At 40.1% G+C, this 15,094-nt stretch overlaps 9 protein-coding genes across 9 annotated transcripts; 5 read left to right on the top strand and 4 right to left on the bottom strand.

The window, feature by feature from the left end:
- Positions 1–32: 32 nt before the first annotated feature.
- On the top strand, positions 33–1,598 carry KLLA0_D02156g (uncharacterized protein; the record flags this gene model as incomplete). The annotated part of the gene is made up of 1 exon (XM_453164.1): positions 33–1,598. The coding sequence occupies one exon, from the start codon at positions 33–35 to the stop codon at positions 1,596–1,598; it is 1,566 nt and encodes a 521-aa protein (XP_453164.1).
- A 486-nt stretch (positions 1,599–2,084) lies between these two features.
- On the top strand, positions 2,085–3,773 carry LCB2 (serine C-palmitoyltransferase LCB2; the record flags this gene model as incomplete). Its single annotated transcript, XM_453163.1, has 1 exon — positions 2,085–3,773. One exon carries the CDS (start codon positions 2,085–2,087, stop codon positions 3,771–3,773), a length of 1,689 nt encoding a protein of 562 aa, XP_453163.1.
- Positions 3,774–4,102: 329 nt separating this feature from the next.
- Positions 4,103–4,636, bottom strand: RRT8 (Rrt8p; the record flags this gene model as incomplete). The annotated part of the gene is made up of 1 exon (XM_453162.2): positions 4,103–4,636. The coding sequence occupies one exon, from the start codon at positions 4,634–4,636 to the stop codon at positions 4,103–4,105; it is 534 nt and encodes a 177-aa protein (XP_453162.2).
- A 793-nt stretch (positions 4,637–5,429) lies between these two features.
- On the bottom strand, positions 5,430–7,238 carry RLF2 (Rlf2p; the record flags this gene model as incomplete). The annotated part of the gene is made up of 1 exon (XM_453161.1): positions 5,430–7,238. The coding sequence occupies one exon, from the start codon at positions 7,236–7,238 to the stop codon at positions 5,430–5,432; it is 1,809 nt and encodes a 602-aa protein (XP_453161.1).
- Positions 7,239–7,636: 398 nt separating this feature from the next.
- Positions 7,637–8,854, bottom strand: KLLA0_D02068g (uncharacterized protein; the record flags this gene model as incomplete). Its single annotated transcript, XM_453160.1, has 1 exon — positions 7,637–8,854. The coding sequence occupies one exon, from the start codon at positions 8,852–8,854 to the stop codon at positions 7,637–7,639; it is 1,218 nt and encodes a 405-aa protein (XP_453160.1).
- Positions 8,855–9,473: 619 nt separating this feature from the next.
- TIF6 (translation initiation factor 6) lies at positions 9,474–10,211 on the top strand (the record flags this gene model as incomplete). The annotated part of the gene is made up of 1 exon (XM_453159.1): positions 9,474–10,211. One exon carries the CDS (start codon positions 9,474–9,476, stop codon positions 10,209–10,211), a length of 738 nt encoding a protein of 245 aa, XP_453159.1.
- Positions 10,212–10,570: 359 nt separating this feature from the next.
- On the top strand, positions 10,571–12,241 carry SEC9 (Sec9p; the record flags this gene model as incomplete). Its single annotated transcript, XM_453158.1, has 1 exon — positions 10,571–12,241. The coding sequence occupies one exon, from the start codon at positions 10,571–10,573 to the stop codon at positions 12,239–12,241; it is 1,671 nt and encodes a 556-aa protein (XP_453158.1).
- A 313-nt stretch (positions 12,242–12,554) lies between these two features.
- On the bottom strand, positions 12,555–13,001 carry ECL1 (Ecl1p; the record flags this gene model as incomplete). The annotated part of the gene is made up of 1 exon (XM_453157.1): positions 12,555–13,001. The coding sequence occupies one exon, from the start codon at positions 12,999–13,001 to the stop codon at positions 12,555–12,557; it is 447 nt and encodes a 148-aa protein (XP_453157.1).
- A 1,332-nt stretch (positions 13,002–14,333) lies between these two features.
- On the top strand, positions 14,334–14,882 carry TMA23 (Tma23p; the record flags this gene model as incomplete). The annotated part of the gene is made up of 1 exon (XM_453156.1): positions 14,334–14,882. One exon carries the CDS (start codon positions 14,334–14,336, stop codon positions 14,880–14,882), a length of 549 nt encoding a protein of 182 aa, XP_453156.1.
- Between the last annotated feature and the right edge of the window lie 212 nt (positions 14,883–15,094).

Below are 15,094 nucleotides of genomic sequence, written 5' to 3'. Positions count from 1 at the left end.
TCACTGTAACCACAGTCGTCTCACTTTCGGATATGACACTTAATAAGCAAGTTGTTAAGATCACTGATGCCTTTTTCAAATCATCCTTAAGGAAAGGTTCTCCATATGTATTTCCGAACAAGATCCGGTTTGAGATCAATGAAGGTGAGAAGTGGTGTATTTGGGGTCCATCAAAGGAGAAGTTCATTGATATTTTGTCTAACAAGTACATAAGTGATCCTTTTTCGGCAGTTACTTATGCGAAAGTTGTAAAGGGTCGGTTACCACGGATTGAACAAGTTAAATTTAAAGGTGTGATGCCTACAGCCCATTTGAGTGCCCGTTATGAGTTCTTCAAGGACGAATTTGATCAGACATGCGAGAAGTTTATTCTTGATAATTCAATGGGATCTCGTGCAGTAAATTATGAGGTTGAGACTACGAACAGATACGTGGATCCAGAGCTATTAACGTATTTGTTGAAAGAGTTAAAACTTATTGACATCAAAGATAGGTGGGCTATGGGGTTGAGTAATGGACAAATGAGACGTACTAGGCTTGCGCGCTCGTTATTGAAGGAACCTGACTTAACAATTATTGACGATCCATTTTTGGGATTGGATCCATCTGCGTGTTCGATCATATCAAAATTCTTGTCCAAATATGATAAAGGTACATCAGTCATCATAGGGTTGAGGTATCAAGATCAAATACCAGACTGGTGTACGCACGTGGTGTGTGTGGACAAGGATGGTATAGAGTTCCAAGGTCCCATGGAGCAGTATAGAGACCAAGTTGAATCAATGAGGTTGCAATTGTTAGAAGTACTACAGCTAAACAAACCTAAGAGTAAGTATACTATTGAGGATTTGATTTCGCCACATAAGTACTATAAAAGCCCACATCATGATGTGATGAAGATTCCATCAGTAGTCACGCTAGAAGGTCTGTCGGTTACATACAGTGGCGAACCAGTATTAAAAGATATTTACTGGGATGTCAAACAAGGTTCCAAATGGCATATTCAAGGAAATAATGGTGCTGGTAAGTCAACCTTGCTATCTTTGATCACTGCAGACCATCCACAGTCTTGGAACTCCAAATTTGTTGACCACGGCGTTCCTAGAAGAACCGGAAGCACTAACTTCTTTGACATTAATAAAAGGATTGGTCTTTCTTCGCCAGAGATGCACGCTCTCTTTTTGAAGAACGCTGGTGACCTCTCTGTGTTAGAAACAGTGGCATCAGGGTTCCATGCAGTCAGTTCCAACAACTTTTTAAAAGCGCATAACACACTTACAGACGAACAGAAAAGAATTGTTGATATGTATATCGATTATTTCCATTTGGACCCGAAGAAAACATTCGCATCCCTATCTGTTAGCGAACAGAAGATTGCATTATTCGTTAGGGCTGCGGTTAAGATGCCGGAAATTATGATACTTGACGAAGCGTTCTCCGGAACAGAGACTGATCAACTCATAAGGGCCCATGAGTTCCTCGAGCAATGGCCAGGAACTGTTTTTGTCGTATCGCATGTTCAGGAAGAGACACCAAAATGCAATCACTACCTAAGATTAATCGAACCTGGACAATACGAAATCGGAGACGTCAATTGATTGTATATTAATATTCAAATAACATATGTAATTCCGCTTCACAATGCCCACTGCATTCCTTATGGATACATCTTCATCATTGTCTACTTGCCGTAAAGGGTGAAGTTTGAACTGTATCACGTGATCTGCATCATCCCATTTCGAAAACCAATAAACTTCAAATCAATACATTTCGAACCTGAGTGCTTTAAGAATTGAAATGATACAGGGAAAAAGATTAGACGGGCTTGGGAAGTGCAATCAAGTACAATTGATACGTCATACAGGGCGGTTGAAGTTTAAACGAGTGACTGCTTAAATCTGTGTTGTGCTGTTGTTCTTTAGCTGACTGTAAAGTGTTTTTATCCATATCCTTATAAGCAAAAACATTGGTTTCCGTCTTAGCACTATATTTGTGGTGGCTATCTCTCTTTGATTCTCCCTGCATTTCTGCTCGTTTTTGTTGATTATAGTGGTATTGGCTTGTTTGTATTCTCTGTTGGCAAGATGATCAGTATCTCTAGTACGCGTGTCCCGTTAATTCCTCCTGAGGATATTCCGCTAGAGGATAAGAAGGAGAACGAATTTGGTCAGTTGACATCAGAAGAGTATTTGTATCAAAGTAAGTCCAGGGATGGTAAGGCATTACAGGACCCGATATTAGATGCTCCCGCTTATCATGTTTCATTGATTACTTATTTGAACTATCTTATTTTGATTATACTAGGCCATATCCATGATTTCTTAGGTCTTACCTTCCAGAAGGAAAAGCATAAGGATATTATGGAACAAGATGGGTTAGCACCCTGGTTCTCCACATTTGAGAGTTTTTACGTCAGAAGGTTGAAGCAAAGAATTGACGATTGCTTCTCTAGACCTACTACTGGCGTACCTGGAAGATTCATCCGCTGCTTAGACCGTGTCTCTCACAACTTGAACGACTACTTCACGTATCCTGGTACTACATCAATGTGTCTAAATCTTTCCTCGTACAACTACTTAGGTTTTGCACAATCAGAGGGTCAATGTACCACTGCAGCGCTAGAAGCCACCGATAAATACGGTGTTTATTCTGGTGGTCCAAGGACCAGAATTGGTACTACTGATTTGCACGTCATGACCGAAAAATACGTCGCACAATTCGTAGGTAAAGAAGATGCAATTTTGTTCTCTATGGGGTACGGTACCAATGCTAATTTCTTCAATTCGTTCTTAGATAGCAAATGTTTGGTTATCTCTGATTCTTTAAATCATACCTCTATTAGAACTGGTGTCCGTTTATCAGGAGCAGCTGTTAAGACATTCAAGCATAATGATATGCGCGCATTAGAGAAGTTGATCCGTGAACAAATTGTTCAAGGTCAATCGAAGACTCATCGTCCTTGGAAAAAAATTATCATTTGTGTGGAAGGTTTATACTCCATGGAGGGTACCATGGCTAACTTGCCTAAGCTTGTTGAATTGAAGAAAAAATATAAATGCTACCTTTTCGTTGATGAGGCTCACTCTATCGGTGCAATGGGTCCATCTGGACGTGGTGTATGCGATTTCTTTGGGATACCTTGTAGTGATATTGATATTATGATGGGCACACTTACGAAATCTTTTGGTGCCGCTGGTGGATACATTGCTGCTGACAAATGGATCATCGACAGATTTAGATTGGATTTAACAACACCTCACTATGGAGAGCCTACTCCGGCTCCTGTGTTGGCCCAAATCGCTTCATCTTTAAAGACCATTACGGGAGACATCAACCCTGGCGAAGGTCAAGAAAGATTACAACGTATTGCATTCAACGCTCGTTATCTACGACTTGCGCTTCAAAGGTTAGGCTTCATTGTTTACGGTATTGCCGATTCTCCGGTCATTCCTATGCTATTATACGCACCAAGTAAAATGCCTGCATTCTCCCGAATGATGCTGCAACGGAAAATTGCAGTGGTTGTTGTCGCATACCCAGCCACCCCATTGATCGAGTCGAGAGTCCGCTTCTGTGTATCTGCGGCTCTAACAAAAGAAGATATCGATTATTTATTACAGCATATCAATGAGGTTGGAGATAAGCTCTTCTTAAAAGTGTCCAGTGGAAAAGCAGGCGGGTCATTAGATGGCAAACCTCCAAGGTGGAATATTGATGAAGTCATTAAGAGAACACCTACTGACTGTAAGGACGATAGCTTCTTCAGAATATGATTAACTTCGTCCGGTATTCAGGTCTTTTATTTTTGTTGACCTATTGATAGTATTTTCACCAGTTTACCTCACAATTAATCAAACCTGTCCGTCATTCAGACATCTGTTTTTATATGATGATCTTCCTAGCATTCGTGGTCCTAATTCGCTATTCTTATCGGTCGGCAGCCGTCTTTATACGTCCAAGGACATACTCATCACAAGATCACAGTAACTATAATTATTCATAACCATCATATACACTCAAACATAAAGATTTCAATTTTAAACACACATAGTATGTAAAAGAACTTCTCAAGCTATCTTATTCGATCTATTGAGGGGTGGTTTTATAACTGAACCCTTTTAAGCTTTATGTCATCATTAGCCCAAACACCAACGGCAATGACATTACTTATCATCAGAAGAGCCGAAAAACCAGGTATCAATTCAAGTAGTCCCGCTGTCAATCCAAACGCCCATAGTTGGCCTAATCTGGAGTAATATTCGTCACGTTTAGCTTTGTCACTTAATCTTCTTCTGATCATCCATACATCGTAGTACCCATACGCTCTGTCTGGTGTTTGCAATATAGTAGCGGCCAATGGGCCAACGATTGGAAGTAAAGATATTAAAGTTATGAATATGAAAACAAATAACCACCTTAAAAACGAAAAGGTGTTGAATGGCACATCATGGATCCAAAATTCTATATTGTTCAAATGCAATTCAGGACAGGCAGGAAGCTGTCGTCTCTTTAAAGAATTTAGCGTCTCTATCTGCCCTTTCCTTAATAGAGTCAATTCGAATATATCATTGGTGAACTTGGGTAACACAAAATTCCGAACACCTCTCAACGTCCATGCATTACATTGCAATAGCATCTGTAACACGGCAATTGCAAGACCTACTGGACCTAGCAATAAAATCTGCCAACCGGCCAAAATCGGTAGAAGAAACGCAGCATACAACCACAACAAAGCGAAAAATAAGATCAGGTAACAGACACTTGTAACAAGCCCGTAATACCAGTATCTATAACATATTAAAAATTGAAAGACTCCCTATTAATTGGCTTTGTTAGTATGCTTTTTTAATTGTCAACATGACCAGCTAATATCATGATTGAAACAGCGGTTTGAGTCATAGGTACATACAAGGAAAGGATACCATATGGACTTCGTCTGGAAGAAATCATGAAAAAAGTTGGTTCTGATGCTGTCAACTCTCCAGATGACAGTTGCATATAATTCAAATAAAAATCCCACGGTCAAATTATATGTTTCCTTCCATATTGAATCAATATCTCGAACGGTATTGTAGGAATTCGGATCTCTTCCTCTATTGGGTCTAGTATAATCTGGGTAGTCTTGTAAATAGACCGGATCCATGGTATATCAGATATAACGCTTTGAGAGTGTTGCTCTTTGTTTTGGTTGTTCTTAATGGGAAGAATAAAAAGACTGTTTTGATTGCGACACAAATCTTTTAAATCTGACACTTCTTGGTAATTATAAGAAACCAGTATAACAGCAGACATAAGATATCTAGTATTAAAAAATAGACGTCTCTTTTAGACTGAGACATCGAAGGTTTGTGTAGATGTGTGATATAGTTGTGTTGGAATAAAAGCACCCCATAACAATTGTACGCTGATGTTATACTATTTACTTACGACTAACTTAAAGGAATACCGGTCAGTAGCGCTTCGTCATTGGCTGTCGGTACCTCTGGAGTGGATAATCTTGGTGTCGGAGAGCTCTTTAGATGTTCCCAATTGTTCATATCCTTTACTTCCCACCTACGGTCTCCCTTGGTAGATTTTGCAGCATATTCTTTAACAGAGTTCTTTATCGTATCCTTCTTATACTGTGGTAGATGCTTTTGGATAATCTCAACAACGGTGCTCAACGAAAATGTACAGTCATGCACTTGTTCCAGCAACTGCAAAAGATGTTTAGGTTCTGTGATTAGACTTTTGGATTTCTTAGTTGCTGGGTTTTTCGAAGAAGTTGTTTCAAATGAACCGTCCTCCACAGCAGGTCTCTTGTTGGGAGCCTTATATGGATCTACGGGGAAACATTGATCTTGGAACATACATTCTACGGAGACCAATGCAAAATACTGTTTAGACTCGTCATCGAGTTTATCCGTATCCTTTCGCAGTTTTATTGTCGGTATCAAGGGACCGACAAACTTCTTACGTGCCATATTTTCATTTTCATCTTTATCTAGGAAGCCATCCATTTCATTGTCGCCTCCCTCTTCATCCTCTTGATCCTCATCCTCTTCATCTTCATCATTTTCTAAATCGTCGACACCGCCTTCTTCTTCCTCTTCATTAACCCAATCGAGATCAGAATCATATCCATAATCGAATCCTGTTCCCTCAGTACTGAAAGGATTATTGTTTGGTAATGTCAATTTCTTGGAATACGTCCCCACATACGGAGGCCTTACATTTTCATAGAACTTGATGAATTTTTGTGGTACTTCGTTAAGTAACGCTGATAATTCTTCGTCCGTCTTCTTCTTCGAAGTCATGGTTTGCAGAACTTCTACTGCCGTGAGCTTTATTTCGTAACCGTGGTGGCATTTGAAAGAGTTCATCCACTCTACGCTTGATATGCGGTCTTCTGTCTTCATCAGTTTATCTATACGTGGTACATTTTCTTTAAGCTTCTGAGGGTCCATTTTCCAAGTATTGGCCATGATAACGTCTGACTTGATATAAAAGGGTAAGAAATGCTTCTTGAAATCACTTGTAACTGATTGCTCAGAAGAAGATACTGTAGCTTTTTTGAAAAAGTTCCCGATTCGGGACTGAGATCTCTCTTTAGTCTCCTCCTTTTTACGTTTTTCTTCCTCTTTCTTCAGGCGTTCTTCCTCTTTCTTTAGTCTCTCTTGTTCTTTCATCTCCTTTTCTTCTAATCTCTTCTTTTCACGTTCTTCTTTCTCCTGCTGCCTTTTCTTCTCACGGTCTTCCTTTTCTTGAAGCCGCTTTCGCTCGCGCTCTTCCTTTTCTTGTTGTTTCTTAAGCTCGCGCTCTTGTTTCTGTCTGTCACGCTTCTGCTTCTCTTCAAGCTTCTTCCTTTCACGTTCCAATCTTTCTTCTTCTTTCCTTTTCGACTTAGCTTGCTTCTCTTTTTGTCTCCTAAGTTCTCGCTCTGCTTTCTTGTTTGCCATCGTGGATGCAGAGTCATTGTCTTCTGCACCGCCTGTCTTCTCTGTTTCTTGTTGACTATCTGCTGCATCTAATGTAGCAGTATCACTTTTTTGAGAGTCCATTTCCTCGTCTTTTTCTCCTTCCTCCGGTTCTGAAGAGTTTAGTGGTTCTAAAGTATCAGATTCTATATCAATTTCGATAGCAGAATCCTGGCTAATAGCATTGACAGTAGTAGCCTTGTCAACTTTCCCAGTGTTCTGAAAGAATGAGAGAATGCCCCGTCTCTTCTGGTTCGATACTGATGGTTTCATTTCACTCATGGTTGGGCTACCGACGTATTGCAAAGATGACAAGATTATCAAAGGTATATGTGTTCAGCAGCTTATGCCAGGCTCCTATTGAGGCGGTTTGTAGAGCCTCAGCGTCTTGTCATTGAATGGTGATCTGTATAACTTCTCTAGTGATGCGTCAAAACGCTAAATGGAATTCTTTACATATTTCACTTTCGTGTCAGTAGGGTAACATTGTTGTGATAATTGTGTCACAGGACATAATACAGATGATGCGACTAAGAGATAAGTTTATACAGTATTTTAATGATACGGGTTAACATCCCAGGCTTAGGATTTTTAGAGATTTATATAATAAAGGTTTGGAACTAGATGAGTTGTTTTGTATAAGGGTATTGATGTTGCTTATTATAGCGGAAAAGCTAGCGTCACAACGAATTAGTCAGTGACGTTGTGTTTTCCAAATCAGTTCCAGTTATACGTTCAGCCAAAAGTAGTTGTAAGGGATCTGAGAGGTCTACGTCCAGATCATCATCGGCATCCATGTCTTCCTGTGAAGCTGTCTTGAATGGTGTCAATTTGATATTTCTCATGCGTTTCTTTGCCGACCTTGCTGGTTTTGAAGATGAGTTTGAATAACCAATAGGTAGTATTTCAGGATTATGAGACTGTCGGTTCAGTTTTGAATCTGATTTTATCTTCAAAGGAACCTGTTGTGGCTGCTGATATTTCATTTCTCTTGCTGCCCTTTGGTTAGGATTTGGTAATTCTCCATATAGAGAAATAATCACATCCAACATCTGATCTCTGATTCGTTTCATGGAGCTATGACGTGGTATTTCATACTCTTGTGGATCCAAAAACAATGTTGCCAAGTAATCCATTTTTCTCTCCACTGTTTTCAACTCTAATTCTCTGTTCAACGCCGCTATATTTAATCTCTGTACCCTGAGTAACCCTAAGAGTACATTAGAAAATACTTCACATTTTTCGTCCTTCTTCAAGGAGTTATCATAAAACTTATCGAGCTCTTTTTCTATCGGGACCACTTCTTCATTTAAAACATGGGAGTTTTTATACATGTTGATGGAATCCCGAATAAAGGGTAAAATATTCCTAGTGAACAACATATGGTTTTTTTCCTTTCTTGATATTGTAGTACTAGCAACGGTTGAGGTCTCTCTAACGTCATTTCTATTCCCATCGTATGATGATGATGAGAAATGGGACACGTAATCTGAATTTGTCACTGTAGCCCCAGACATACCGGGAATTTTGTTGCTTTCCGGATGGTAGTACAAAGGGTCTTTTAAACTTGTCGTTAATCTTAGATCAATTGCAGGTGGTGTCAGTTTAGGTAAGAGCATTGACTTTAATTTGGAAATCTCATGGTTCTTCTGTTCCAATTCCAATTGCAAATGGAAGTTTTCGTTCTTTATCTTACTGACAATTTCTGTTGGCATTTCATTTTCCGTATTAACCAAAACTTCTGCTCTGCGATCCAAACAGACATTTTCATTCAATTTATCAGGTTTGCTCGAGACTTTATGCCTTCTATTCAACTTCGATGGGGATATTGCCTTCAATGACATTGCTTCCAATCCAGACGTCAAACTGCGCTCCGTTGTACTATTACAATCAGTCATCTTGGAAAGAGAAAAATGATTCAGTGAAACTTGATTCTTATGAATTGCTTGCCACTGATCGAACAGCTTTAAAATGTTTTCGTAAATGTAACTTACTGCAGGTTAGATACATGCAACATGCTTTTGTGTCAATATATTTGTTGTGAATGTGTCGCTTTTTCAGCTTGAAGCTGTTTAAATGTCGGAAATTGACGACTTAGTGAAGATATTCGACGCAAGTGCGGGTAACAAATAAAACACGCTCAGGTGTACGGTATACCCTGCGTTGAATCGTCTGGTGATCAGAAGAAAGAATGTGAAATGGAGAGCTATTTCTCGTCTAAGCTTCGAACGGTTGTTGGATAACTCTCACTGATCAAATTTATACATCTATAAGGGTACGAGATACCCATATAGTACTGTATGTGTGTTCTTCTCCGGGTAACCTAATTTGTGTTTCGTTTCTTTAAAACACTGCAATATGGAAAATTTTAAAGATTTCACTGGATAATTTCTAAGCTCATCTCATCTCATCTTGCGGATGGTTGATTCGGCTTGAATTAGTACAGTTCTTCTGACTTATAAACACTAGTTCTGCTTGTTACGCCAGTATACCACTGCAGATAAATCAACTGAAATTATGGCGACTAGGACACAATTTGAGAATTCTAACGAAATTGGTGTGTTTTCGAAGCTAACTAACTCGTACTGTTTGGTGGCACTTGGTGGTTCGGAGAACTTTTATTCTGCGTTTGAAGCCGAATTAGGAGATGCTATTCCTATTGCTCATACCACTATTGCAGGTACGAGGATTGTTGGTCGTATGACTGCTGGTAACCGTAGAGGGTTATTGGTTCCAACTCAAACTACCGACCAAGAATTACAACATTTGAGAAACTGTTTGCCAGATGCTGTGAAGGTTCAAAGAGTTGAGGAGAGATTATCTGCGTTAGGTAATGTTATCTGTTGTAATGATTATGTTGCTTTGGTTCATCCAGACATCGACAGAGAAACTGAGGAGTTGATTGCCGATGTCTTAGGTGTTGAAGTTTTCCGTCAAACAATTTCGGGTAACGTTCTTGTTGGTTCATATTGTGCGTTGTCTAACCAAGGTGGTCTAGTGCATCCTCAGACTACAGTACAAGACCAAGAAGAACTTTCCTCTTTGTTGCAAGTCCCACTAGTTGCTGGTACTGTGAACCGTGGTTCGCAAGTCGTCGGTGCTGGTATGGTCGTGAACGACTATTTGGCAGTTACTGGTCTAGATACCACCGCTCCAGAATTAAGTGTGATCGAATCTATCTTCCGTCTACAAGACGCTCAACCAGAAGCTATCTCTGGTAACTTGCGTGATACTTTGATCGAAACTTACTCATAAAAGGAATTGATACAATCGCTCTCTTCTGTCATTTATATCGTTTTGGCCCCCATTATCGCCCCATTTTTTAATGTAATATTGGTGTATATCTCTGGATCTGTATAGTACAATTTTTATTTTGATTGCTCTTTGGCATTTGCATCAACCCCATACTGTTTATTTCCTTCTTTCTTTTGTATTTTGTGCATCGTGGTTCACTAAGTACTACTGGACCCAAAAGAAACCTTTAAATTTAAATGAAACAAAAGAATCGAAAAGTTGTAGTTCCTTTAACATCAATTTTTAGATAGGTAAAGACAAGGTAAAAGGGGAACATCGATCAAATAAGGTTAAAAGGTTGCTGTTACCGTAGTGAAACCATGGGTATTAAGAAGTTCTTCAAGATCAAGCCACCTCCAGAGGCTACCCCCGAAGAAAACCGTGAATATTTGAACGAGTTAGGAATTTCCACCAAGACTACACCATCAAATAGAAGAGAAAAGTTTGCCGCATATGGGAAGTTTGCTAACGATAAGGTCAAAAGTAAGGTCTATGCACCAGAAGGATATGAACAATATGCGAATCCTGGAGCTCAGCCTTCTGAGCGACAGCAGTTGGATGATTTGAACAACTCTCCTTACGATGAAGTCTCCATGATTAACAATAGAAACGCTTCTGCCAGCGCTCGACACACGGGCAACTACGTTGATCCATATAGCAATGATAATGCATCTCCGTATGGGAACAGTGATTCCTCTCCCTATGGAAATGCAAGTGCTTCTCCATATGATACCGGTTACAACGCGCCACTGCAGCAGAACAATAACCCGTATGGATCAATGAATAATAGCTACAGCAACAAAAGCTATGGCAGTAACAGCTATAGTGGTGATACATACGCAAGTCCGTCTCCGCAGGCATCTAGCAGCAATAATAATGGTGCTACCGGTCAGAGACCTAGTAACCCTTATGCTAACATGAACAGTCAGGATCCGTATGGAACAAATTCGTATTCAAATTCTGGTAGCGTGAATGCATATAAGGGCTTTACTCCAAATGTGGCGGCTTCTGATGTTTCAAGTAGATCTTATGCCTCACCTCGTCACTCTACATCTGCAACCAGATCAAACGACCGTGAATTTAATTTCGAACGGTCCGGAGCTGATGACGAAATAGATCTCAATGAGACAATTAGGCCAGAAATTGATAATCCTAAGGGAGTTCAACGCAATGGCAACGGTGATGATGATGATTTAAACAATTCCATTCATGAGAACGAGGGTATTGGGACCCCTGCAAAGGGTTATCAGACATTTGAAGATATTCAAAAAGAAAGTCAGCGTGCTGAACAACAAGAAGAAGATGAAGAAGTAGATGGGATCAAGCAACAGATCAAATTTACAAAACAGAGTTCAGTTGCCAGTACGAGAAACACGCTAAAGATGGCACAGGATGCTGAATTAGCTGGTATGAATACCATCGGTATGTTAGGACATCAATCGGAGAAATTGAACAATGTGGAAAGAAACCTGAATTTAATGCAAATCCAGAACAGAGTTGCCGATGATAAAGTGAGTGAATTGAAGAAGTTAAACCGGAACATTTTAGCGGTCCATGTATCGAATCCGTTCCATAGTAAGAGACGTGCACGCGAAGCGGAAGATAAGATAAAGTTACAAAGGATGCAGGACAAACAAAACCAAGAGGATATCACGTCGACGTTACACCAAAGTACGAAACGTATCGAGAATGCCATGTCGAGTGGACATGGTCCATCTGAAGTTCGTGATCGGTACCAGAACCAGCAGATCTTAGAGAAGGCTAAAAGGTATCAGTTCGAGAACGACGAAGAAGATGATGAAATGGAAATGGAAATCGACAAGAACTTGGATAAGATTGGACAAATCAGTGGTAGGTTAAAGAAACTTGCGATTACCACTGGTAAGGAGATAGATTCTCAACAAGATCGGATCAAGCGGATTGAGGAGAGCACCGATGATTTGGATATCAAGATCCATGTGAACACGACTAGGTTAACCAATATAAGATGAAGGAAGAGTCTTATAAATAAAATGTTAATTAAAAAATGCAAAATGTGAGATCGTTAAAGTCGCCATGGCGGGGGTATACATCATAAACATATTCTATATAATATCAGAAAGTACTGCTGTATCTTATCTATCTTCGATGTAGAAAATGTGTGAAAGCGATTGTGCCAGGAGTTCCACCTGGAGGAGGAAAAGGGGCCAGCATAAGAGAGCCCATATAATCATAGCGTGTTGTTCATAAAGAGAGTGAGTGTGTTTGTGTTGTGTTTGTGTTTAAGTATTGCAAAGTTATTGTGATGTTCAGGAATCCTCTTAACTATCCTGTCAAATTATAGTTCAACCAAAGCTTGTAGTTATCCTCAGCAGTATGATCCGTGTAACTGACAAACTCTTGATCCTTCCCAACGACAGAACGCGGTATCGTCATCATCGGAAGTGAAGCCCCATGTCCTAATGTGTTCCTATCCAGTGACAATTCCAGATCGAAATCCATATCATCTTGATCTCGATCTAGAAGATCATATATCGTGGAAGACGTACTACTTCCGGTGCTTCGATCCAAAGGTTGTAAAAGAGGGGATCTGATGAGAGAAGCAGGAGTACCGACCAACTCATTGGTTAACTTTAAATTCTCAATGGTCATTCTATCATTTTCTTGACATTGAGAAGAACAGTATAACCTGTCATTATCCAATTGAGCATCGCAATTACCACGTTCAATCAATTGGCCACAAACGGTACAATAATCGTTGAATGCTGACATCGTAAACTAGTAGGTATTGCGCAGACAGGTATCCTCGGCTTCACTGGCTTGTGAAAAGGTTTTCTCTTTCCCTATCTATCTCGTGATTACACTTGAAATCCCCTCAGCTACTATTTTCACCATATACCCAATATATATATTGCTTATATATATGTATTATATAAAAAGATTATGGACATCGTGCCTTAATCTCAACTAAAGGTGAGCTGAGTTTTAGCAATTAGGTAATGAAATAATAATGACCACACACACATGCGAGAATGTTCAAAACGTCTAAAATGTTCTCAGGGCACACGAGCACACATACACCGCCAGAGTTGGAATTTTTCTCCGTCATTACACACAAATCGTGGCACCATGACACATGACACAAGATCGTAAAGACGCAGGTTTCCTAGTGTCTAGCCCTAGGCCCCATTCCGAATCGCCCAGGATCGCTGTCGATGACACTCGAGTCCTCTGGAGTCTTTCTCTGAGGTCTCTTTCTCAGTAGGTCGGAATGAGCCACGCCATTGTCCACACCGTGGGAAGGTGAAAAAAAAAATTTTTCACCATTTTGCTCATCGCAACAGCGAAACGAAAGGAAGCGAAAGGAACGGTGTTAGCATCACATACGCACGTTTGTCAGTGTATTTTTAGCAAGTCTTCGCCCGTTCTCGTTGTTTACTGATTTAAAACGGTTTTCTACACGTTTTTGTTCGGACCGGGCATCGATCCAGCCAGCCCTGTTTGCTAAAATTGGGGATTTATAATCACTCAAGGTGCCATATGCTCGTTGAGTGATTATTTAAACACAGGTCACGTGCCGGAGATCTTGATGTACATGGTTTAGAGTTTAGAGTTTAGAGTTTAAAGCCCACTCAGAATACACACACGCCGTGTCTATCTGTGGAGTTGTGTGTTTTGAATACCAATTAATTAGAGGTTTCTTGGGGTTTTGTGGTTTTGTCTCAGGCGGAGCATGAAACGTACACGTTTCATGGCCTCAACTCATGGAGCCAGCCACGGTGTAGCCCCATGTGTTAAGTAATTTTAGATCCTCCATAGAGTAAGTCTTGGCAGTGTGGTGACAACCTTAAATGACACAGGAAAAGAAGAAAAACCGTGGCACGTGATGCTATTGCTCCGGGTAATGATGAAGACTGTGTTCACGTGACCACAATCGAAATGTTTCTCTTTGAAAAGAAATTCTTCAACTCGCGATGAGATGAGATGAGAAGATGATATACAGCAATTAAAGTGACATTGACATTGGTAAGATTACCGATCTGTTTGCTGATCTACCATTGTGAATCCCCGATAATTATACCTCAGTTCCACCATATATTACCCATGGACAGTAAAGGGTACCTTAAATCGTATGGCTGGCAAGAAGGTGAGGCCTTACGGAACGGAGGACTGAAAAAACCGATTCTTGTGAAACACAAGAAAGATAAGAAAGGGCTTGGATGTGCACCAGGACATGATGACAGTGAAGCCTGGTGGGAACGTTTGTTCGACGGACAACTTCGAAACTTGGACATCAAAAGCGGGTCCGATGGGATCTCGTTCAAACAAAACGAAGTCGTCGCTTCTTCCATATCAAAGAGCGATTCACCACTTTATCGATCATTTGTTAGAGGTGAAGTGTTGAAAGGTACCATTAAAACAGATCTGCCGTCCAACAATGGATCTACTATAGTTAAACTGGCTGTTTCTGAAGTGACATCGAAGAAAGATAAAAAGAGCAAAGACGAGAAGAAGAAGAAGAAGAAGAAGAAGTCGCATAAGGTTGACAAGCCAAAGAGTAAGCATAAGAAAGACAAGAAGGATAAGCATAGGAAAGACAAGAAGGATAAGAAGGATAAGAAGGGTACACACAAGCGTAAAAGTTCACATTGATGTTCTCTTTATTTTCTTCTTGCAGCATCATCCCTCCATTGTACGTACATGTTGTATATAAAAATTCTCGTTAGATAGACGATTTAAACGCATTTAGTTCATTTCAAGGTTTTCAACAAATAGTGTAAACAAGCTAAATTATTCCACTGTCGAAAAGATACTGCCCAAGACGCGGCTTAACAGCATTCCATTGGCAGCAGTCCATATATTGA

The sequence above is a fragment of the Kluyveromyces lactis genome, assembly GCF_000002515.2.
Source record: "Kluyveromyces lactis strain NRRL Y-1140 chromosome D complete sequence".
Classification (NCBI taxonomy): Eukaryota; Fungi; Ascomycota; class Saccharomycetes; order Saccharomycetales; family Saccharomycetaceae; genus Kluyveromyces; species Kluyveromyces lactis.
Note: the sequence above shows the minus strand (reverse complement) of the source record. Positions and strands in the feature narration are given on the sequence as shown.